This window comes from Vombatus ursinus, unplaced genomic scaffold (genome assembly GCF_900497805.2).
Source record: "Vombatus ursinus unplaced genomic scaffold, bare-nosed wombat genome assembly UNPS02014868.1, whole genome shotgun sequence".
Lineage (NCBI taxonomy): Eukaryota > Metazoa > Chordata > Mammalia > Diprotodontia > Vombatidae > Vombatus > Vombatus ursinus.
Genome location: NW_020954646.1, coordinates 311,867 through 337,103, shown reverse-complemented (window position 1 = coordinate 337,103; position 25,237 = coordinate 311,867). Strand labels below are relative to the sequence as shown.

Here is a 25,237-nt window from a genome sequence, read left to right as displayed (position 1 = left end):
TAAATACTATGTGTTGTGTTGAGAGCTATCCATCTTTTCTTTGCTTCCTTGTTAAGTCTTCTTTTGTTCTCTGCTGTGCACTTTAGACTTTGTTCTTTTTTCCCATTTCCTCTTCCCCCTCCCAAAGGCTACAATTAAGCATGGATATATACATACATGCACACATATGTATGTATGTATGTGTGTAAATATGTATATACATAGACACACACACACACAAAGACATATACATTCATATACCTGTACATACACTTACATACACATACATATACTTAGATATTTAGAATCATACTCATATAGAAATATACATTCATATGCATCTATGTAAGACCATATTGTACTTATTTGTCCTCTGTTTCTCTGAGGGTGAATAACCTCTTACTTTATAAGTCTAAGTCTTTCTATATTTTTCCAAGCATTTCCTACACCACAGCAATATTCCCACTTTATAGTGTCTAGTTATTTTAAATAATCCAAAACAATGTTGATGAATATGACTGACACATAGCGTAGCTTCCCTATTTTTCTCTTTTGATTAAATCTAGCTTAGCCTTAACTCTGTCCAAGATCATGACTATCACCCCTGCTCATTTTTCCCTAGCAAATTCTACTCCTGAACTTTATTTTATATTTGTCTCTTATATTTTATCTCTCATTTCCTATCCCTCCTAATTCCTCTACTTTACTTCTACCCACTACCCTGCCCTCCTATTATTTAACCTACTTCACCTCCAAGGAACCCTCCCTTATCCTCCCATTCCCATTACACCCCTTCTATACCCCACTTTAACCTATTCCCTCACCTTCTCCTATAAAGATCTCTCCCTTATCCTCTCCCCCTCATCCCCTTAGCGGTATATTTCTTTCTGAATTTAGGAGACTTTTATACTCTTCTAGATGTATTTGTATTGTTCCCTCTTGGACCCAGTCCTGATGAAGATAGGCTTCCAGAACTACCAGCCCTCCACCCCATCTAATTCCTCTGTGTTACTACTTCCTCTCCCACCTCATTTGTATAAGAGAATTACTCTTTTAGCTATTCCTAAATGGTTTTACTTTTAAAATACTCAGGTCTACCCCAGTCTTTCTTATGAACTACCCAATTACCAACAGCAATCTCAGACACACGCTTTACATTTCCTCTTACAAAAGGTAAATAGTCTGTCCTTATGGAGTCCCTTGTCTTTGGTATGTACCACATATTTCTCTTGGCTCTTATATGTCAAATCTATTAAGTTCAGGTGTTTTTTTTTTTTTTTTTTTAAATAAAATCCGGAAAGTATAACAATTCATTAAATGGCCATTTTATTTTCATCCAGGATTATGCCTAGCTTTGCTGGGTTTGATATTTTTGACTGGAACCTCATTTCTTTTGCTCTTCAAGATAGAGTGTTCCAAGACCTGCAGTCTCTCAGTGTTGCTGCTGGTAGGTCTTGTGTGATTCTAATTGTGGTACCATCATATTTAAATTGTTTTTTTCTTGTTCATAATATTTTATCCTTGAGCTGGGGGTTTTGGAATTCGGCTGAGATATTCCTGTGAGTTTTCCTTCTAAGATCTCTTTCAGGTGGTGATCGATGGATTTTTTCTATTTCTACTTTCTCCTCTTGTTCTAATGCTTCAGGACAATTTTCTTTAATTATTTCTTGTATTATTGTATCAAGATTCTTTTTTTGACCATAGCCTTCACTTAGTCTGATTATTTTTATGTTTTTCTCCTCTTTATCTGTTCTCCAGATTAGCTGTTTTTCTTATGAGATGTTTCACATTTTCTTCTATTTTTTTCATTCTTTATATTTTTTATTATTTCTTGGTCTCTCATGACTTCAGTGGCTTCCCGTTGCCCAATTCTGATTTTCAAGGAGTAATTTTCTTCCTTAAGATTCTGGATCTCCTTTTCTAATTGGTTGAATTTCTTTTCATAATCATGTTTTTCTTGGATTGTTCTTTTTTTTTTTTTTAGTTTTTCCTCAATCTCTCTCATTTGATTTTTAAAGTCTTTTTAAAGTTTTTCTGTGAATTCTTTTTGCGCAGGTGACCATTTGACATTACTCTTTGGGGGTAGTAGAGGGTTTATTTGCTTCAGTAGCCTCCTCTGAAGATGGACCCCAGTCTTTTCTATTCCCGTGGTAAACTTTCTATGGTTGGATTCATTCTCCTTTGCCTGCTCATTTTTTAAATTTGTAGCAGTTTATTTATTTATTTATTTTTTGTAATTAGCTCTAGTCCTGGGATGTGGGGGATAGTGCCTCTGGCCTCAGATCCTCCTTCAGTTGGGGAATGGCTAAACAAACTGTGGCATATGAATGTGATGGAATACTACTGTAATATAAAAAAAAAATGACAAAGGCAGTGGTTTCAGAATAACATTGTTGTCCTTCATTCTCCAAAAGGACCAAAGTGACAACACTGTGTTAGAGTCAAGTTCCAGTGCATCTGACTGGGGATGATCAGACCTCAGACCAATATGAGCTGGGAATGTACTACCACAGGTCGGGCACAAATAGATTATGCAAACATTAGGGTTGGAGTCTCTAAATCTGGGCATCTCAAGTTTCTTTTGAGCTACTTCAGTTTTGCTTTGCTTGTAGAGCACTGCACCTTCTCTGATGAGGGCACTCCATGCTGGGAGGTCCTGTGCCAGTGACTCCCATGTCTCGAAATTAATTCCAAAGTTCTTAAGAGAGACCTTGAGAGTGTCCTTGTATTGCTTCTTCACACTTGCCCAGAGGGAGTTCTCCATAAAATAGTCTTTTTGGCATGCATATGTTTGGCATTCAAACACTGGCCAGCCCATCCGAGTTGCACTCTCTGAAGCAGAGTCTGGATGCTTGGCACTTTAGTAGAGACAGGACCTCGCGTCTGGTACCTCATCCTGCCAGGTGATTTTCAGAATCTTCCTAAGACAATTCAAATGGAAGCAATTTAGTTTCCTGCCATGGCGCTGGTAGACCGTTCAGGTTTGACAGAAATACAACAACGAGGTCAGCAAAAAGGCTCTGTAGATCTTCAGTTTGGGACTCAGTCTAATACCTTTTCTCTCCCACAGTTTTCTTCAGAGCCTCCCAAACTGTTAGCCCTGACAAAGCCTGCGTCAACCTCATCATCAGTGTGTACATCGCTTTAAAGGACACCACCATGGTAAGCCCTTGTCAGGGCTGCTTTCCACGTCTGGTGTCCACCTGATCCACCGAGCTTTCACCTGTGGCTCCAAGAAGCTGTCACGTGCAGCGGCCACACCCTGGGAAACGTTTCAGCAGACAAGCTAAACCAGGTTGAGGGTAACTGAGGGGTCTCAGACAGGGTGGTGAGTGGGGGGGCTCCTACCCCAAGCAGGTGAAGACTTCCCTGGTGGAATGGGCAGATGAGAACAATTTGTTCCAACGGCCACAAAGGCGGCTGAAGCAGGCGCTGTGCTGCCCTAGAGCCTGGTTAGACATCGAAGACTCCAAGGTCACCCCCTGCATCCCAGGCCATTACCAGTGGTCTGGACTCTGCCCTGCCACTGGATTGGGAGGACTCCGGGAGAGACAGTGATAACTACCTTACTTAAATCCGGTCTACGAATCAAAAGAATCACCCAGACCATTCAGAAACAACAAGGCAAGACGTCGATGAACCGATGCAAGACGAAGTGAGAAGAACCAGGAGAACTTGTACCCGGTAAAAGCGACATTGTCAAGATGATCAGCTTTGTGAAAGATTGGGCTGCGCGGATCAGTGCAGTGAACCATGACAATTCCAAAGGATTTACGACCGAAAACGCGATCCCCTCCAGAGACAGCGCTGGCCAACTCCGACTGCAAAGTCAAGCAGGATTTCCTCCCTCTCTTTGTCTTCTGGGACATCGCTAATCTGCAGCTCGATTTGAGATATTGTTTGCCTACGCAGTGAGTGGGGGAGAGGTGGGAGGGAGAGAATCTGGAGCTGAAAATCTAAAAAGAAAAGAATGTTAAAAAATATGAATAATACATGTTTAGAAAGTGGGGGGGAAGAAGAGTTAAGCTACACTCGCCATCTGGTGCTGAAATGAGGAAGGACCCAGGCTCTGGCTCAGAGTCTCGGTGGGTGTGGGGAGAAACAGAGAAGACTTCATTTCCCAGGATTCCCTTGGCGTGCCTCAGCATCACGCCCTACCATCCTATGTCGCGGTGCCTTCTGGGAATGGTAGTACAGGAGTTGGGTTGCGGAGAGACCATCGCGAGGGAGGGAGTGCGCAGGTGCGGAGCGCGGCCTGGAGGGCCTGGCTTGCTTATCCCCGTGCATCCTGGGGCTGGGCGGGCTCCCTGTGCGCAGGCGCACTTTTCATAGGTCCTGCCTTGGAAGCTTTGCTGCGGGCTGTGCAGTGCAATCTGCCAGGTCCCCCAAGGAGGGAGTGCGCATGTGCCACACTCACCCTGCCTGAGTCCAGGTGAGATTGTGGCATCGCCCAGGGGAGGTGAGTGTTCTCGGGGGTGAGCGTGGATGGGGCAGAATGGGGGTTGTTCCCGGGGCAGGGAGCGCAGGACTCCGACCACATGTCCCTGCTCAAGAACCTTCAGCGGCTCCCAGTTACCTCCCCGAGAGCCTGGGCCAGGTCCAGAATTGGAGACGATCCCCTCAAGCACCCAGCCCAGCGGCCTCCCTTACAGACGAGGAAACTGAGGCCCAGTGGGGGATGGCCTGCCTGAGGACATCCCAGAAGGCGGTCCCCAGCCCAGAGGGTTGTGCCAGCCTTGCTGGCGCTGGAACCAGCCCCCGTGATCAGACTGCAGCCTCCTGGCTCCTCCTGTGTTCTGGAGCGGTTCTGTGTTCCCAACTCTGGAGTCATCTCCAGCCTCCAGACTTTTGCACAGGCTGTTCCTTCCCCTGCCATCCCTCCTCATTACTCTGCTTTAGCTTCCCAAAGTTCTTCCAAGGCTTCCCTTGGGTGCCCTTCCCGTCTTGGACCAAACTTTCTGCTGTACACCCGCTTCCCTCCACCCAGCTCCTTCTTTAGCTTGGGGTCTGGCCTGTGATTTCATTGAGCTGCCAGTGGGGGCTGGCGCCCCTCTGGTTTACAGGCTTGCAGATTCACCTGTGGGGAAGGGCTTGGGCTGGGCTGTAAATGGTTTGCGGGTAGCCACCACATGTCAGGGGCTCAGCTTGAAACCAGGTTTTCCAGACTCCTGAGGCCAGGCCTCTGTACAGCAATAACCCCCCACTTCCCCATTCCCAGTCGCAGGGGGTAGGGGTGGGGCCCGGGCCTTTGTATTCACTTACCTGTGCTCCTCTCTTGGCCTCTGCCAGCCTGGATTCATTGTTTTCTCTGTATCCCTCTGTATCCCTCCTTGCACCAGTTCCTTGCACATAGTAGGCACTTAATGCAGGTATTTTGAACTGAATGACCACAAAGGGCTACACTCCAGAGACAGAGGAGCTGGCAGGAATTCAGCTCATTATTGGTTCCAGTTGAGAGCTGAGACTTCTATCATGGAATCTCACCTGAGCCATGCCCACCTCTTGCTCACTGGAGTTTGAAGCTAGCCCTACTGTGCATCCCGAAATAGAAATAACAGTGATGTTATTTTATGTGATTTGTGCCTCCAGGGTTCACTGGTTAAACATTGTCTTATAGCAGGCAAAGAACTTTGTCTAGTGAATTCAGAAAGTCAGTCTATCAGTAAGCATTTATTAAGTGCCTGCTGTTTACTGGACACTATGGTAAGTGCTGGGGATTCAAAGAGGTGAAAGTCCCTGCCCTGGAGGAGCTCACAACCTAGTAAAGGAGATGTCAAGTAAACAACTGAGTACAAACAAAATGGAGACAGGCTAAATTGGAAACAACAGAGGGAAGGCACCAGCCTCATGAAGAAGGAAAAGCCAGGGGAGGTCAGGAGTCAGAGTAGAGGAGAGAGAGAGTGTTTCAGGCATGGGGGCGGCCTGAGAAATGCCCAGAGCAGAGATTTGGAGGGTCTTGTTCATGGAACAGCCAGAAAAGATGGGAGGGGGCCAGGTTTTGCAGGGCTTTGAATGCCAAGAAGAGGATTTTATATTGGATTCTGGAGGTGATAGTGAGCCATAGGAGTTTATTGAGTAGGGGGTGATATGGTCAGACCTGCACTTTAGTTAAGTCTCTTTGGTCCATGAATGGAGGATGGACTGGAATGGGGAGAGACTTGAGGCAGGCAGACCCGTCAGCAGCCATTGCCATAGTCCAGGTGTGAGATGATGATTCCCTGTACCAGTGTGGGGGCAGTGTCAGAGGAGAGGAGGGCTATTGGAGAGATGTTGCAGGGGTGAAATGGACAAGAGATGTGGCAAAAGGGGGAGAGTGAAATGGACAAAAGATGATGTAAGGGGGGGGGGTGAAATGGACCAGGGATGTTTCAGAGGTGAAATGGGCAAGAGGTGTTGCAGAGGTGAAATGGACGAAAGATGATGTAAGGGGTGGGGGTGTATGTGAAGTGGACCAAGGATGTGTTGGACAAGAGGTGTTGTAGAGGTGAAATGGACAAAAGATGATGTGGGGTGGGGGTGAAATGGACCAGGGATGCTTCAGAGGTGAAATGGGCAAGAGGTGTTGTAGAGGTGAAATGGACAAAAGATGATGGGGGCGGGGGTGGTGAAGTGGACAAGGGATGTTTCAGAGGTGAAATGGGCAAGAGGTGTTGCAAGGGGGTGACCCTGGGGCCTGGGGAGCTCCAAGCCATCCTTGGTCTCCCTCATGACTCTTCTTTGGTCGTTCTCTCCCCCCCCCCCCCACCAGATTCGCTAGCCGCTGCCTTTCCCCAAGCTGGAGCATGGAGGAGGAAGAGGAGGAAGAAATCACCTCTGAGCTGCTGACAGCCAGGCCCCAGGTGAGTTCTTGCCTTCTCAGAGCACAGAAACATTTCTTTGGACCTTGATCTTGTCACCCAGGCCCCCGTCCAGCACCGAGGCTCTGTTACTCTACCCCAGAAGGATCTGGCCATTCTGAAGGCTACTACTGACGTCATGGATCATGTTAGCCAGAATCCTTTCCTCACATAAACTGACAGATTCAGGGCTAAGCTGTGAACTCAGCACTGAGGTTTTAAAGATGGTAGCCCCACGTGTCTGGTGGAAAGTACACTCTTTCATGTTCAGGGAGAATCACTGAGGCCCAGGAGCAGGGCCCCTTGAGGACTGACATCCACCAGAGTTACTGAGCCTCTTCAGGCAGCCAGCAACGTTCATGGCCTCTACTTGAGGGAACAAAGTGCTTGCCCCTCCAGCGGGGCATCCTTCAAATGTGCCACCTTGGCATAAAGCCCCAGAACCTCTGGAACCCAGAGCAGGGATCACCAGGGAGTGGCAGAGACCGGCATGCAGCTGGGGTCCATGCCGCCTTCTGGCTGCAGTCACTGACGCCCACATCCCAGGACCAAAGCCGTGTTAGTCATGCCAGGAGCCTGGAAGGTGGGTGCCTAGGTGAGGGGCCATCCATGACCTGAGACTGGTACACTCTTGTTCCCCATATCCCAGTGTTTCAGTCGCGTCTTCTGAGATGAAGACCCTTCCCCTCTGAGCCATCACCCACATTCCCTCCGTGCTCACCTCTGTCCTGAGCCGTCACAGAAGGTATGGATTTTTGATGTCCCTGTCTCCAACTCCCTCGAGGGCCTGTACTTTTTGGCGGTCCTCCTCCCTGCCTCATGTCCCTTCAGGTGCTCCTGGAAACCAGACCCCATGTACTTGCTCCCCTCTCTGCCTCCTGGACACGGGGCCAACAGGGAGAGCTCCTCACTCACTGTCACTGTCTATCTGCTACTGTTAATCTGCAGCCTTCATCCTTTCAAGTTTCAATGTATTTGTCTATATCGCCCCATGTTACCTATGTGATGGTCCTGTAGAGGCTGCTATGGGGTGCCACAGGGCACAGAGTGCGGGGCCTGGAGTCAGGAAGACCTGAGTTCACATCTGACCTCAGACAGTTTCAAGCTATGACCTTGGGCAAGTCACAGAACCTGTTTGCCTCAGTTTCCTCACCTGTAAAATGGGGATAATAATGGTACCCAGCCCCCAGGAGTATTTGTAAAGCACTTAGCACAGTCCCTGGCACAGAGGAGGTGCTTAAATAATCTTTCCTGCTTCCTTCCACCTTCCCTTCGTCCCTCCCTCCCCCCCTTCCCCAGCAGTACTGCCTGGAATGAGCCCTCCCCCCCGCCCCCAACGTTGCCCTGCTTTTTCTCCAGCCTGCCTCGTGGCTGCTCCGCTCATCAGACTTGCAGCATTTTGGTTGGTTGTTGTCCTTCGTTCTCGAGGAGGACCAAAATGACCTCACTATTCTAGAGTCGAGTTTCCGTGTGTCCGACTGTGGCTAACCAGCCTACAGGAGCTCGGAATGTTCTACCCCAGGTCGGGCACAAACAGTCTGTGTGAACCTCTGGGGTGGATTCTCCATGTCTGCGTATCTTGCATTTCTCTGGAGCTGTTTCAGTTCTGCCTTGCTTATAGAGCGCAGCATCTCCTCTGATGTGGGCATGCCATGCTGAGCGGTCCTGTGCCAGCATCTCCCTTGTCACACAATCACTTCCACAGTTCTTAAGAGAGATTTTGAGAGTGTCCTCGTATCGCCTCTTCTGACCACCATGTGAACTCTTGCTCTGTGTGAGTTCTCCATAGAATAGTCTCTTTGGCAAGCATACGTTTTGCATTTGAACAACGTAGCCAGCCCATCAATTGCGCTTCCTGAAGTAGAGGTTGAATGCTTGGCAGTTTAGTTCCAGAAAGGACCTCAGTGTCTGATACCTTCTCCTGCCAGCCAATTGTCAGAATCTTCCTAAAATAATTCAAATGGAAGCGATTCAGTTTCCTGGCATGGAGCCATCCAGGTTTCTCAGGCGTACAACAAGGAGGTCAGCACAGCAGCTCTGTAGACCTTCAGTCTGGCAGTCAGTCTAATACCTCTTCTCTCACACACTTTCCTTTGGAGCCTTCCAAACACTGAGCCAGCTCTGGCAATGCATTCATCAACCTTATTATCAATGTGTTGGTCCCTGGAAAGTACACTGCCAAGGTAAGTGAACTTATCCACAGGATAGGTGTGGTGCTGGGTGGTGGAGCACCTGTGTTTTCTTGGTGTTTATTATTAGGCCAAAATTAGCACAAGCAGCAGAGAATTGATCCATACCTTGTTGCATTTCAGCTTCACAAGCTGCATTGAGTGCATAATCATCTGCAAACGGAAAATCATGCCCCAATACTCCCTCCACTTTAGTCTTGGCTTGTAGTCTTTTCAAGTTGAAGAATTTACCATCAGTGTGGTAGCTGACTTTGATGCCGTGTTCATCCTCATTGAAAGCATTTGACAACATAGCTGAAAACATCGTGCTTAAAAGCGTGGAAACAAGCACCCGGCCTTGTTTCACTCCCCTGGTGACTGGGAAAGCTCGAGAGCATCGTCTGTGAGCAAGTGGGTCATCATGAAATTGACATACAATGCTGGGCAACCACATTTTGACATAATTTTCTTCTTTTTGTCTTTTTGGTGAGGCAGTTGGGGTTAAGTGACCTGCCCAGGGTCACACAGCTAGTAAGTGTCATGTGTCTGACGCCAGATTTGAACTCAGGTCCTCCTGACTCCAAGGCTGGAGCTCTATCCACTGCGCTACCTAGCTGCCTGACATAATTTTCTACAAGCCCTCATGACTGACAATATCAAAGGCCTTGGTCAGATCTACACACATTGTATACAGACCTCTGTTCTACTCTTGGCATTTTTCCTGGAGTTGAGCCTTCCGCCCTGCCCCCAATGTTGCCCTGCTTTTTCCCAAGCAAACACCATATCGACTGTTCCTGGGCCCTTTCTGAAGCCACATTGGTTCTCAGGTAGATGACCATCCTTCAGGTGAAGGATCAGTCTATTAGGAGGACTCTGGCAAGAATCTTACCAGCAATGACTAAGAGAGAGACATCCCTGTGATTGTCACAGGACAATCTATTTCCTTTACCTTTATAGAGATAGACAATGGAGGCATCCTTGAACTCCTGAGGGATAACCTCCTCTTGCCATATAACCTGGAAAATTTCAGTTAGCTTTTATGTGAGCAATGCATCCCCTACCATGTAAATCTCAGCTCGAATAAAATCAGCACCACATACTTTGCCACACAAACAGAGCCTAATGACACTCAAAACCTCTTTGTCAGTTAGAACATCAGCTAGGGAGGGATTGAATTCAATTTGAGGTAAATGGTCATTGGTTTCAGCACTGATTGATGATGGTCAGTTGAGAACACTATGGAAGTGTTCAGCCCATCTCTCCAGGATCATGCCCTTATCACTAATCAATGTGGCTCGACCAGCACTGAGTAGCTGAGATGCAGTGTATGTCTTTGGCCCATAAATAGTCTTCAGGGCATCATAAAGCAATTTGGATTGTTACTGTTAATGTAAAACTGAATCTCACCTGCCTTCTTACTGAGCCAGGAATCCTGCATCTCTCCAAGCTTTGCTTGCACTTTACTTTTGATGAAATTAAATGCTGCCTTCTTAGAGACTGACGAACTACCCTGCTGGTAATCTCTGTGGAGTTCTTGATTTTCATTTATCAGCTTCTGAATTTCCACATCATTTTCATCAAACCGATCTTGGTGTTTGCAAGTGTTCTGGCCCGGATGAGCAAATGCGGTGCTGTACACCAAGTCTCTGAAAGCTGCCCACTCCTTTTCTGCTCCACTATTCTCATCTGTGTGTTGGCTCAGCTTTCTCTCCACATTAGCAAGAAACTGTTCACACAGGGAGAAGCACTCTAATCTATCGACATTAATTCTACTGCTAGTCTTTTTGCCTTGGGGCTGCCATTTTTGTTGCATGTGAATATTTAGCTTGAAGAGGATAAGTCTATGATCAGTCCAGCACTCTGTACTACACATTGCCTTTGTCACTCTCACATTCAGTCTGCCTCTTCTCCTTACAATCACATAGTCTATTAAATGCCAACGTTTTCTGTGAGGGTTCATCCACAAAGTTTAATTGCATTTAGGTAAACAGAAGACAGTGTTGGTGATGAGAAGGTCATGAGATGCACAAGTCTTCAGTAGTAAGTGACCATTGCTGTTGCTGTTTCCAGCTCCATTCCTTCCAAGTACTTCCTGCCATGTCTAGTAGTCTGAGCCTACTCTAGCATTAAAGTCCCCCAGAATTATAAGCTTGTCCTCTTTTGGCACATTGATGATGAGGGTCTCCAGGTCTTTATAAAATTTTTCTTTAACTACATCAGGGTTCGTCGTGGTGGGAGCACAGGCACTGATGGTGGCGTGATGTTTTCCTGCAAGTGGCAATTGTATTGTCATGAGTCTCTCTTTCTTTTTTTTTTTTTAATTTAATTTTTAGGCAATTGGGGTTAAGTGACTTGCCCAGGGTCACACAGTGAGTGTTATGTGTCTGAGGCTGGATTTGAACTCAGGTCCTCCTGACTTCAGGGCCGGTGCTCTATCCACTGCGCCAATGAGTCTCTTTTTCACTCCTTTGGTAGGCATACGAGTTTGTTGACTAGATTAGTTTTGATTGAAAAACCTACATCAGCTTCATGACGTTCCCCTTCACTGTGGCCACTCCAGAAAAATGTGTCATCAAGCTCCAGCTTCAGGAAGCTGGCCTTCATTTGCCAGCCTTGTTTCACTCGGGGCTGATGTTTGGCTGTGATCCCTGTTGAGTTCTCTCACAACAAGAGCTGCTTGTCTTTCAGGTCTGCTGGATTTCATGTTGTCCATAAGGGTGCCGTCATCCATTCCAAGCACCAATGGTGAGTAGAATCATCCTTGCAGAAGTTTTTGTGCTTTTTTTTGTGTTTTGACCACATGGTGGGATCCTCGCCTGCCATGGTAATCAGGGCAGGGTTGGGTGAGCAGACAATTTTTAGAGCACCTTTTCTAGCCCCTTCCTCACACCAGGGTGTGAGTAAGGCTGCCCAGACACCCAGGGAGCTGCTGAGTCCCACTGCTGCTGTGAGAAGACGACCCTATGGCCTGGGCCGCCTGGGCCGCCTGGGTGCAGGGTTGTGACTGTAGCTCCCAGTGTGTCCGCACCTGCTGCTTCGTCACTTGCCTGTCGCCTCAGGTCTTTGAGACAGATACAGTGGTACAATGGTCCGGGTGATGTCCTGTGATTCGTGCGTAAGTTGGATTTCAGTGAGGCAGAGGTGCACGACGTCATCCGCCTCACTCTCTCTTCCAGAGTCCACCCATTTTAGTTTGAGAGAAACTCCGTAACCATCTGGTCCTTCTCATCCCTGACAAAGAATTCCTGCTGCAGCACCATGGACAATAATAATGACGATAGGAGTGAGAACCGCTGGGTACGGGAGTGAACACCCATTTATGTAGCGCCTCCTGTGTGCCAGCTGTGGTGCTAAGCACTTTACAAACATGGTCACCTTTGATCCTCACAACAACCTGAGAAGTAAGAGCTATTATCATTCCCATTTTATAGTTGAAGAAACTGAGGCCAGCATAGGCTAAATCATTTGCTAGTAAGTGTTTGAGGTTGGGCTTGAACTCGGGTCTTTGCGACTCCAAGTCGAGAGTCTCTGCTTGAAGACTTATGAAGAAGAGAGTTCCTGCACCTCCCTGGAGCCCTTTCCACTTCTGTGTAACGGTGATTATTCAGAGATTCCCCGAGCATCAGGATGAAACTGGCTTCCTTGCAATTACCGCCCACCTCCCATATTGTTTGCCTTCAATGACAAGAGAGCAAAGTTTGCCCCCTCTTCCTTGTGATGGCCCTCGTATCCCTAAGGACGCCTGTCACCCCCCTTGTCTTGTCTTTTACTCCCAAGGCTCCACGGCCCCATTTCTTCATCCTCCTTACCCACCTGAGGGAGCTGTCCAGCAACCCTTCCAAATTTGTGGCCTCCAGAACCGAACCCAGGCCTTTAGATAGGACCTGACCAGGGCAGAGGACAGAGGAGCTATGCCTTTCCTGGATCTGGAACAAAGAATGAGACAGAAGAAAAACCAGTCCAGCAGAACTGACCAGTGCTCTGTGAAGTTTCTCCTACCTACCACCCCCAGCCTCTGCCCAAAAGGGAGAGAGGCACATTCTTACGTCTCTTCCCAGGGGCCAGCCATGGTTCCATTTCACAGGATTCCAGTTTGGCTTTGTCATCATTCTAATATTTTCATTTTCACTTGAGCAAAATTAATTGTAGGGACAGTGTTGGCCTAAAAGAAGGGAACTGAAAAAAAAAATCAATACTAAATGGAGGAAAATACAAGCTGGACAATCATCATTTTATATGCAAAAATGTGGCATTTAAAAAGATTGAGAGAAATAATTTCTGGGTAATTTAATCATTTTATTAATAATGCCAGCATTTTAATAAAAGATCAGTGGCCCTCTTGAGTGCCAAAGGCAATCATGACAGTGGAATCACAGTTCATATACCCTTTGGAAGAGGAGCGTTCTTGAGATTGGCAGTCAGCTCTGGTGACTTTGCAAAGAGAAGTGAGCTCACTCCAGTGAGGGGCTGAGAGTGACATCATGTCACTCTTGGCCAGAGAGACTATTCCTATAATCAGATCACCCCCAGCCCTGGGTAGTCTAGACAAAGAATCTATATCTTCCACCCAAACCTGAGCTAGTTGGGTGGAGTAGCAATCCCTAGAATGAGGAGAAGGTCAATCCCATCTTCCATCAACCCTGTCCTTGAGAGATTGGACAAGGTAATAGAACAGAAGGGAAAAAAGCTGAGGTCTCCCCACTTTTAATAATTGGCTATTAATATGAGAGAAATAATCATTTCTTTCAAAAATGAATGCCACAATCCATTCACCTAAAAGAGTCATGATGTGGCAGAGAACAAAATCCAGAATTGGAATAATTTAGAAAGTTGTCCAGCAGAGGGGAGAGCTGAAAAGGGGGTGGCCCACTCACCCCATTGCCTGTAAGTTACACATTTTATAGGGTTCAGACAAAGTAACAAGGAAATAGTAGCCGATTGACCAGCATGGAGGCAGTTTCCAGATGAGACACATAAGGCGTATGATGGGAGAAAACTCCCATCAATCAGTTGGGGTCTGACTGGGTTTCTGGTCAGCATAACCTCAGTCCTGATTTCAACCTTAAATAAATCTGATCTCTGAGCAGTGGGTCTGTTTCCCAGCTGCACAGGGCCAGATTCCACCTGTGTTGTCCAGTTTTCCTTCAGTTTCCTCTGTTGCGGTTAAAGCCCTAAGGTAGCAGAAGCACCATCATAGATGAGGAGAGCTGGGCTAAGGCTTAAAAACAACCCTTGTCAGGGAAGGGGCCCCATAACCGCTCATCTCCTCAAGAGCTGGATAGAATTTCCTGAGGATAGTGGTGGCAAGCCCTGGTCAGAGGGATCCCATTGGGTCAGGGGACTGAGAGTTGGACCAGGAAACAAGTGTGCTACACAGCACGAGGAGATTTCCCAGACATTGAAAGGACACATACAGACACAAATAGCGCAGAAGTTAAAAAATAGAGAGATTCACAGTCTTATGCTTCCTTCAGTGTCATAAAAGTTGAACAAACTTCAAGTCATAACCTCATACATCTCTTAAGGAAACAAACCTAGTTAAACAGGCTCTGTAGGTAAACTGCATCAGGTTACAGATTAAACTACATTTAATCAACTTATTTCATCTTGAGTCTTAACTGTGGCATGTAGCTGTCTGATACTTGGAAACATTTTCCCTTGGAATTTCTGGAATAGGCCTCATTTCCAAGGCCGTTCTAGAAGGATGTTCCTCTTAAATTTGGTTTTCTAGTAACTAGTTCATGTGGTGCAAACCAGTTCAATTATGAAGCTAATCTTATACTTGTCTTTTTGTCATTGTTTTTGGTAGAAACCTTTGAAAGCCAATCATATACAAATACACATAAATATGTGTGTGTATAAAAATATAAAATCTTAGTTCTTAGAGAAAACAGTTTTGTTGCTTTTCTCAGAGTGAAGTTTACTACTCAATTAAAATTTAAAACTTTCACATCTTCATCACATCACATTTTAGTTCTAATTGTCCTATCCTCACATTGAGGATATATATTGGGGCATCTAGGTATGTAGTGGATAGAGCTTCAAGGGTAGCATCATGAAGACCTGAGTTCAAATCTGGCCTTACACACTTACTAGCTGTCTGACCCTGAGCAAGTCACTTAACTCTGTTTTCCTCAGTTTCTTCATCTGTAAAATGAGCTGGAGAAGGAAATGGCAAACCACTCCAGTATCTTTGCCAAAAAAAAATCTCCAATGGGGTCATAAAGAGTTGGACGTTTCTGAAAAACGTCTGAACAACGTTATCCTCAAATTGTCCAAAAAGAATGAGATACTTTACGGACTTAATCTTATACATGAATATATAACTATTAGTGACAACAAATTTAGAATACTTAGAGTAAAAATAGGTCTTTCACACTTGCACCCCATTATAATAACTCAGAGATGTTGAGTATTGCAACAGCAGGATTGATCACGTATGTGTGTATGTGTGTGTGTATACACACACTACTCACACACATACACATACTTTTACAATTCACCTTCCCTCGTTAAATACGCTTGCTAGGAAGGGAAATGATTATAATGATATTAAGATTCTACTGTAAAGGGCACAGACTGACCTGACATAAACGTAACAGAATAGAGCTTCTTCAACTTTGATTCCAGGTAAGAGCCATGGTTAGCCTTTATCTTGGAAGAGCCAGTCATATAGCAAAGTTCCACATTTTTCACAGGATACTTAAATGCAGCAAAACTGTGGATGCACCTTCACAGCAAACACTGGCATTTAATGAACTATGTGATTGTAAGGAGAAGAGACAGACAGGATGTGAGAGTGGCAAAGGTGATATGTGACACCAAGTGCGGGACTGATCGGAAACTTGGCCTCTGTAGCCTAAATATTTACAGTCAACAAAAGTGGAAGCCCAAAGGCAAGATGACGTAATGTCAAGAGATTAGCACTTCAAGTATGAACACTTTGTTGCTAACTTGGAGGGAAAGTTGAGCCAACACACAGCAGAAAACAGTGGAGCAGAAAAGGAGTGGGCAGCTTTCAGAGATTTGGCGTACAGCACTGCATTTACCCAATGGGGTCAGAACACTCACAAACATCAAGATTGGTTTTTACAAAAATGATAGGGAAATTCAGAAGCTGCTAAATGAAAAACAAGAACTCCAGCAGGGTAGTTATTCATCTCTAAGAAGGCAGCATTTAATTCCATCAAAAGTAAAGTGCAGGGGCAGCTAGGTGGCACAGTGGATAGAGCACTGGCCCTGGATTCAGGAGGACCTGAGTTCAAATCTGGCCTCAGACACATAACACTTATTAGCTGTGTGACCCTGGGCAAGTCATTTAACCCCATTGCCTAACCAAAAAAACAAAAGTAAAGTGCAAGCAAAGCTTAGAGAGATGCAGGATTCTTGGCTCAGTAGGAAGGCAGGTGAGATTCAGTTTTATGCTGATAATAACAATCCAAAGAACTTTTATGATGCCCTGAAGGCTATTTATGGGCCAAAGACATACACTGCATCTCAGCTACTCAGTTCTGGTGGAGCCACGTTGATTAATGATAAGGACATGACCCTAGAGAGATGGGCTGAACACTTCCCTAGTGTTCTCAACAGACCATCATCAATCAGTGCTGAAGCCATTGACCATTTACCTCAGGTTGAAGTCAATCCCTCCCTGGCTGAAGTTCCAACTGCAGAAGAGGTTTTCAATGCCATTAGGCTCCTCTCATGTGGCAGAGCACCTGGTGCTGATTCTATTCCAGCTGAGATTTACAAGGCAGGGAATCCGTCGCTCATACAAAAGGGGAGATTTTCCAGGTTATATGGCAAGAGGAGATTGTCCCCCAGGAGTTCAAGGATGCCTCCCTTGTCCATCTTGATAAAGGTAAAGGAAATAGATTGTCCTGTGACCATCACAAGGGGTCTCTCTCTTAGTCATTGCTGGCAAGATTCCTGCCAGAGCCCTCCATAAGAGGCTGGTCCTCCACCTGGAAGATGGTCACCCACCTGAGAGCCAGTGTGACTTCAGAAAGGGCCGAGGAACACTGGATTTGGTGTTCGTTATAATCATGCAGCAGTCGGGCTTGTTTTTTGTTCTTTCCAATTACATTTTTGTAGTCATTGTGTGGGGGCAGTGGGTAGAGCCCTGGGCCTGGAGTCAGGAGGACCCGAACTCAGATCTGGCCTCAGACACTGAATAGCTGTGTGACCCTGGGCAAGTCACTTCACCCTGTTTGCCTTAGCTTCTTCATCTGTAAAGTGAGCTAGGGAAGGAAATGGCCACCCACTCCAGTGTCTTGCCAAGAAAACCCGACATGGGGTCATGAAGAGTCAAATGTGACTGAAATGCCTGAACATCGTCAACAACAAAAGTCACTGTGTGCATTGTTTTCCTGGCTCTGCCATATGGATCACTTTAAGCACAGACTTTATCCTTTTTTTAAAAATTAATTTATTTTGATTTATCAACAATCACTTCCATATGCTTTTGAGTTTAAAATTTTTCTCCCCTCTCTCCCCACCACCTTCCCCAAGACGATGCACAATCTTATATAGGCTATACATATACATTCCTATTAAACATATTTTCACATTAGTGATGTTGTAAGAATTAGAACCAATAGGAGGAACCACCAGAAAGAGGAAACGAAACTCAACAGAAGAAAAAAAATAGCAAATAGTATGCTTCGATTTGCATTCAAATGCCATAGTTCTTTGTTTGGGTGTGGATAGCATTTTCCATCATGAGGCCTTTGGAGATGTCTTAGATCCTTGTATTGCTGGGAAGGGTTAAGTTTATCAATATTAGTCATCGCACAATGTGGCTGTTATTGCGTATGATGTTCTCCTGGTACACACTTTATACTTTTGTTAGACCAGTAATGGTGTATTACAGTTGCTTCTGTGTTTGGCGTGCCCCGACACTCCCAAGTATATGCTGCTTGAAAGCAAGGGCCGTGTTTTCTGCAATGTTGCATTTCATTCAGCTCCAGAAACAGTGCATGCACACAGTAGGTTTTTAGCAAATATTTGTTCAAACAAATAGGGGAGAATTTTATTCTAGTCCCACATAGTACAAAGGGAACAGTGTCCAGTCAGAGCCGGGTCATCTTACTGGCTGGAGAAGAGGAGGCACATTACAGAACACCACTGGGGTGTGCTGGTTTTTTTAAAAATATATATGAAAAAACAAATCTTCCCAGAACAGGGTGATTAGTAAGGAAGAATGATTACTTCAGTGTAGCTAATAAGGAATTAATACATTTAGTATGACTGCTGATGTTAGCATTGTGTGCCTAACTAGAAGATAGAAGCCAATGGTTCTGACTGATTAATTTGGTTCTTTGAGAGTAAAGGGCATGATTTGCTAGGACACCACTTTGGGAGATGATTTTTCCAGATTAAATTGAACAATGAAGAACCGTTTCTGTTCCTTTGAGTCTAGTACAAAATGAGACATGTGGTATTTGTAGGGACTGAATCAATACCTGCCATGAAATGCTTAAAACTCACTTCTTTAAGAAGCTGTCTCCAGATTTCCCCTTGTCAACTCCGTATCTCCCCCTAAGAACTGTGAGAAGGTCCTTGGGTAAGAAGAGATGTGTTTGATGTTTCAGGAATTGGTGACATTCCAAGATGTGGCCGTGGACTTCACCCAAGGGGAGTGGAGAAGGCTGGGCCCTGCTCAGAGGGCCCTGTACAGGGAGGTGATGCTGGAGAACTTTGAGAACCTCGTCTCCCTGGGTAAGGACACCCCTCTGTCCCTGGAGGTGGGCTCTGATCACTGGGTGTCTCTGCTTCTCACTCAGTGAAAACTGAGAGAAAATGACAGAAGAGGTCTCCTGAGTTTGAGATTTTTGTGTAGTATCAACAGAGAGGAAATTCTGGAAGCAGTGTTTCTGTTCTCTGTTCCCTGGTGAAAGGTCTTGGCCTTTCACAGAAACACATCCTGTGGCTTCATTATCCTGGTCTTGAAGGTCTGGTTTCCCAACTTTTTGTTTCCCCAGGTCAAAGGTTCTTGCTGTGCCAGGGCTCATGGGGCCTGAAGATCTGAGGAGGTCCTCTCCTCTTGGCAGTGATGGGGCCAGTGAATCAGTGGTCTCTCTGAGTCTCAATTAGATCTCGGCTCCATCCCCATAGAGGGGGATGAGCCCTGTCTTCTTGGCCCTCTCAGCATGACCTCTTTTCCCTGGAGAGAGAGGGACCGAGATGGAATTCTGAGATGGTTTTCTGTCCCCAGAATATCTTTGTTTCTCTCCCCGTGATCAGGACTTCCAGTTTTGAAACCAGATGTGATCTCCCGTTTGGAGAAAGGAGAAGCACCATGGATTCCCAAGGGAGAAATTCTAAGAGAACCTGGCCCAGGTGAGTGTGTGACAAGGGAGCAGGCAGATGGAAGCAATAACTCCATTGGCAACACCTTCGAAATGTTAGCCAGGGGGTTCTCCCCAAAGGGCCTGAGCCTGGGGGATGGATGAAACAGATGTGTATTTCTTGTTTTATACTTTATGACATCTGGCCACTTATCTATTCAAGCTTCGATGTCCTGCCGTATGATAAGCTGAAGGAACAGGGCTCTTCAGTGTGCAGAAGAGAAGACTTATGGGAGGAAATGATAGCCGTCTTCCACACCTCCCAACTAAATTAAGTCTGCTCATTGCCACAATTACAGCGAAGGTTCTCTGAGCTTGAGAAATTTAAAAATGAGGAGACTCGGTCACATCCCAGGGCTTTCATTTGGCTGCAGATGCCTCCCTGAATGCTGCTGTTGTCCATCCTTCATTCTCAAAGAAGACCAATGACATCAGCAGGGCGATGTCTTGACTTGCAAGTGATGACAAGAGTCAGGCGAGGGCTTTCTCTGAATGAGTGATTATATAGTAACCCAGAATCTACGGTGAGGAGAAGGAAGCCTACATGGAAAACTCAAATGTCTAAAAGAGATTTATTGAAGGATATTCTTTCCATCTGGCTAGGCTAGAGTCAGGAGTGGAATAATAACACAAGCCTCCAGATTTGTGTCCATGTTGGGTGGGTAGTGTGGCATCCAGGTCTCACCCAGACCAATCACGCTCCTTATTGCTGTTCTAGCTATCTTTATAAGATGTCATCTCATGTGTATCCTTCCTTTTTCATGTCTAGCTCTGAGAATAGTAATTAAATTAAGCCTACAATTCCTGGAAAGGACAGATATCAGTCAACTTCTCTTATGGCTCCACTTGCTATCGCCATGATTTCTCAGGGATGGCCTCACCCTTGCTGTCCCTCCACTATACATGCTCTCTTAGAATGGCAAGCAGCTTGAAGGCAAATACTATCTTGCTTTTTTTGTAATTTGTGTCCCTAGCCCCTAGCACTGTACTTGGCATATTGACGTGCTTTCTCGGATTCATTTCTTAGCAAGCTTGGATTTCACCTTCCCTTATCATTGGTGTGTCTTTTGCACTTTAGTCATCAATCTTCTTATTGAAACAAATTGAATCTCAAACCTAATATAAAAGTTTTCCTTTTCCTAGCATAAACAACAGTGGATATTGTCATATGTTTCCCTTCAGGCTCCCTTCTTCAGAAAAGGCGGCGTATCCCTGAGGACCAATCTCTGAGTCAGGGCATTTGCATGAAAGCATCCTCTAAGGAAAGACTGCAAAAGGTGGGTCCCCGAGATTGCCAAGTGGGAGAAGATGGGATGTGTGAGGTCAGGTTAGAGAAGGGAGGAGAGTAGGGAGTGGATGAGATGGCCCAGATGAGGAACATTCTCTCAAGGTGACACTTTTAATAAGATGAGTTTAATGAATTTGATAGGCATTTCAGTTTGGGATCATCAGTCATTGGTCTATATAACACAGAGTTACTACAGGAACAAGTCACCACAAATATGGTATGTTCAGTAGGTGCTACAAAGTCTTCAGATTAAACTAAATGTAATAGAACATCCTTGGAGACGGTGCTTTGTAGAGAAAATGTGTAGGAATTTCTTCCATTACCACTTGAATTATCTTCCATTTCATAATTAAATACTAGAGTAAAGCAGGATGAACATAATGAGTATGGAAAAGTCTTAGAGAAAAAAAAATTCTTACAATTTGAATACATACTGGGGAGAAACTCTAAATGTTAAGTGAATGTGGGGCAGCTAGGTGGCACAGTGGATAAAGCACTGGCCCTGGAGTCAGGAGGACCTGAGTTCAAATCGAGACTCAGACACTTGACACTTACTAGCAGTGTGACCCTGGGCAAGTCACTCAACCACATTACCTAGCCCCTAAAAAAATGTTAAGTGAATATACAAAAGTCTTTATTCAGTAGGGAAGTCTTCATGTACATTAGAGAGTTCAAACTTGAGGGAAATCATGTGAATGTATCAAATTCAAGCATGCCTTCAGTAATAATTCTTGGCTTTTATGCAGAGGATTCACACTGGCAAGAAATGCTGTAAAGTCAGCAAATTTGGGGAAGCCTTCAGCCACAATGCACCCCTTATGCGTTGTGAGAGAATTACTACTGGTGATAACTCAAAAGAATGTGGAAAAGCCATTAGACAGTTGAGAAGCCTTGATGATCATCAGAGAATTCAGGCTAAAAATAAACTACATCTTTCTAATGATTTTAGGAAAACTCTTACTATACACCAGAGAGTTCAGGTTGATGAGAAACCCTTTGATTATAATGAATGTGGCAAAGACTTTGAAAGGAGATGTAAACTAAATGACCATCAGAGAATTCATACTGGAGATAAACCCTTTGAGTGCAATGAATGTGGGAAAAACTTTAGCCTAAGATCATCACTTATTTTACATTGGAGAATTCACAGTGGAAAGAAACTCTTTGAATGTAATGTATGTAGGAAAGGCTTCCATTACAAATCTTACCTTATCCTACATCAGAGAATTCATACACGAGACAAACCCTTTGAGTGTAATGAATGTGGAAAAACCTTCAGATGGAAGAGTCAACTTGATAAGCACAAGAGGATTCATGTTGGAGAAAATCATTTGGAATCTGAGAACTGTGAAAAAGAATTCATAAGCCAAAGGGGAAATGTTGCTGAAGATGAAATAATTCGTACCGTAGAGAAACCCTTTAAGTGTAACGAATGTGGCAAAGCCTTTCAATGGAAATGTAAACTTAATGAGCATCAGAGAATCCATAGTGGAGAGAAACCCTTTGGATGTAATGAATGTGGAAAAAACTTCCGCCTGCGATCATCACTTATTTTACATCAGAGCATTCATAGTGGAGAGAAACCCTTTGGGTGCAGTGAATGTGGAAAAGCTTTCCACAACAAATCTCAGCTTACAGTACATCAGAGACTTCATACTGGAGAGAAAACTTTTGAGTGTAATGAATGTGGGAAAATCTTCTACAACAAATATCACTATACTCAACACCAGAGAATTCACACTGGTGAGAAGCCCTTTGAGTGTATTGCCTGTGGGAAAAAATTCAGCTTAAGGTCATCACTTATCAAGCATCAGAGAATTCATACTGGAGAGAAGCCTTTTGAATGTATTGAGTGTGGGAAGAATTTTAGTGAGAAATCATCACTTATTAAACATCAGAGAATTCATACTGGTGAGAAACCCTTTGAGTGTCATGAATGTGGGAAGAAGTTTAGCTGGAGGCCATCACTTATTTCACATCACAGAATTCATACTGGAGAGAAACCCTTTGAATGTAATGAGTGTGGGAAAAACTTTAGCCAACGGACATCACTTACTCTTCATCAAAGAACTCATAGTGGAGAGAAGCACGTTAAATATAATAACTCTGGGAAAGACTTCATGCAGAAGGACCAACTTATTGAACAAGAGAAAACTCATATTGGAGAAAAACCCTTTAAGTGTAATGAATGTGGAAAAAACTTCAGCCTGAGGTTGTCACTTGTAGCACATCAGGGAATTCATACTGGAAAAAAACCCTTTGAATGTACTGAGTGCAGGAAAGTCTTCATGTGGAAGAGTCAGCTGAACAAACATAAGAGAATTCACACAGGAAAGAAACCCTTCAAGTGTAATGAATGCCAGAAGGCCTTCCATGACAAATACCATCTTACTGTACATCAGAGAATACATACTGGAGAGAAGCCCTTTAATTGTAATGAATGTGGGAGAAACTTTAGTGAGAGATCATCACTTATAAAACATCAGAGAGTTCATACTGGAGAGAAACCCTTTGAGTGTAATGAATGTGGAAAGAACTTTACTCAGAGATCATCACTAACTTCACATCAAGGGATTCATACTGGAGAGAAACCCTTTGAATGCACTGAATGTGGGAAAGCCTTCCATTTCAAATCGCACTTTATTGTACATCAGAGAATTCATACTGGAGAGAAACCCTTTGTGTGTAATGAATGTGGGAAAAACTTCAGCCAGAAGTCAACATTAATTTCTCATCAAGGGATTCATAATGGAGACAAACCCTTTGAATGCACTGAATGTAGGAAAACCTTCTGTTTCAAATCTCACTTTACTATACATCAGAGAATTCATACTGGAAAGAAAACCTTTGAGTGTAATGAATGTGCGAAAGCCTTCTACAGCAAATCCCACCTTACTGTACATCAGAGAATTCATACTGGAGAGAAAACCTTTGAATGTAATGAATGTGGGAAAGCCTTCTACAGCAAATCTCACCTTACTGAACACCAGAGAATTCATACTGGAGTGAAACCTTTTGAGTGTAAGGAGTGTGGGAAAAGCTTTCGCCAGAGGTCATCATTTATTTCACACCAGAGAATTCACACTGGAGAGAAACCCTTTGAATGTAACGAATGTGGGAAAAACTTTAGCAGAAGGTCATCACTTATTTCACATCAGAGAATTCATACTGGAGAGAAACCCTTTGAGTGTCACGAATGTGGGAAAAACTTTAGTCGTAAAGCAACACTTATTTCACATCAGAGAATTCATACTGGAGAGAAACCATTTGAATGTCATGAATGTGGGAAGAACTTTAGTCAGAGGTCATCATTTATTTCACATCAGCAAATTCATACGAGTTAAACCCTTTGACTGTAATGACATTGGGAAAGCCTTCACTTGAAAGAACCATTTTCTTCAATATCAGAGAATTCATAGGGAAAAGAAACCCTTTTAATTCAGAGAATATGGGGCAGGGGGACTTCATTCAGATAACATCACATAGCTTCCATCAGGCAATTCACACTGGAAATAAATGCTTTGCATGTAATAACTTTGAAAAAGCCTTTTAAAAGGACCAACTTCCTGAATATATTTTTAAAATTCATATTAGAAGCCCACTGAGTGTACAGGATGTAAAAACGAAATTTCAACCATAAATCATCATTTAGTGGGCATGAAAGAATTCATATGGGGGAGAATTCCTGTTAATGTAATTAAGGTAGAAAAGCTTTCCAATTTAAAATAAAACTTAGTAAACCTAAGAAAATTCCTGCTGTAGCCTAAGTCTTTCACTGTAAGTGATGTGGGAAAGCCTTTAGACAGTCTTTATTCTTCGTATTCTCAGAATTCTTGTATTTGAGATAAAATACACAAAAGCAATGAATATATCAAAACCTTCAGCTAGGGAGGACATAGTGGTGAGAAACTCTATAAATGTAACTAAAGTCTATAAATGTAATTAAAGTGAGAAACTCTTTAACACTATCCAAGCCCTTGGGATGTATTGCAGAATTGACAGGAAAAAAGATTATGAATGCAAATGGCCATGGGAACATTGGGGTATAATTCACCATCAGATGTCACTGATTTCATGATGGACTGCGGTGATGAAACAATGATAGGAAAACATCAGAACAACTTGCCATTTGTTAGAGGGTCAAGATGATTGAGTTCATTACTTGTCACAATATTTTGTGATATTTAGAGAGAAAAATGACTGCATCTTCCATGATTGCTTCTCACTGTAGTCCCCTTTGAATGCCATCAGGGAGCAGTAGAGTTGCGCAATTTAGTGAGTCAAGTTTGGCTGATGCAGGATGTTAAATAATAATTAAACTACCTTTTAAAAATGTTATATTGAAAATACGTAAGACCTCTGCCTAATGACTAATAAATGATAATTGCTAGAGAACCTAAATCATATCAATGTTCACATGGTTGGTATTCACAAAACCAGAAGAAAGAAGTAGGTTGCAACTGAATGAAATGATGGCACACATGTACTTCATGGAGAGGCAAAGAAAGTTGGCAGAATGGGTTTTACCACATGACTCAAAGCTACAAGAAACATTATTTCACGGGACATTTGGTCACCATGTATTGCCAGTGATAAAATATTTCCCCTCCAAAAACC

General features: G+C 44.2%; 1 protein-coding gene across 1 annotated transcript; it reads left to right on the top strand.

Moving 5' to 3' along the window:
- The first annotated feature begins 4,308 nt into the window (after window positions 1–4,308).
- On the top strand, window positions 4,309–24,374 carry LOC114028028 (zinc finger protein 658B-like). Its single transcript, XM_027842213.1, has 7 exons — window positions 4,309–4,438; window positions 6,728–6,818; window positions 11,672–11,728; window positions 18,577–18,703; window positions 19,229–19,324; window positions 20,515–20,609; window positions 21,367–24,374. Exons 3-7 carry the CDS (start codon window positions 11,726–11,728, stop codon window positions 23,962–23,964), a joined length of 2,919 nt encoding a protein of 972 aa, XP_027698014.1. The 5' UTR covers window positions 4,309–4,438; window positions 6,728–6,818; window positions 11,672–11,725; the 3' UTR covers window positions 23,965–24,374.
- The last annotated feature ends 863 nt before the right edge of the window (window positions 24,375–25,237 follow it).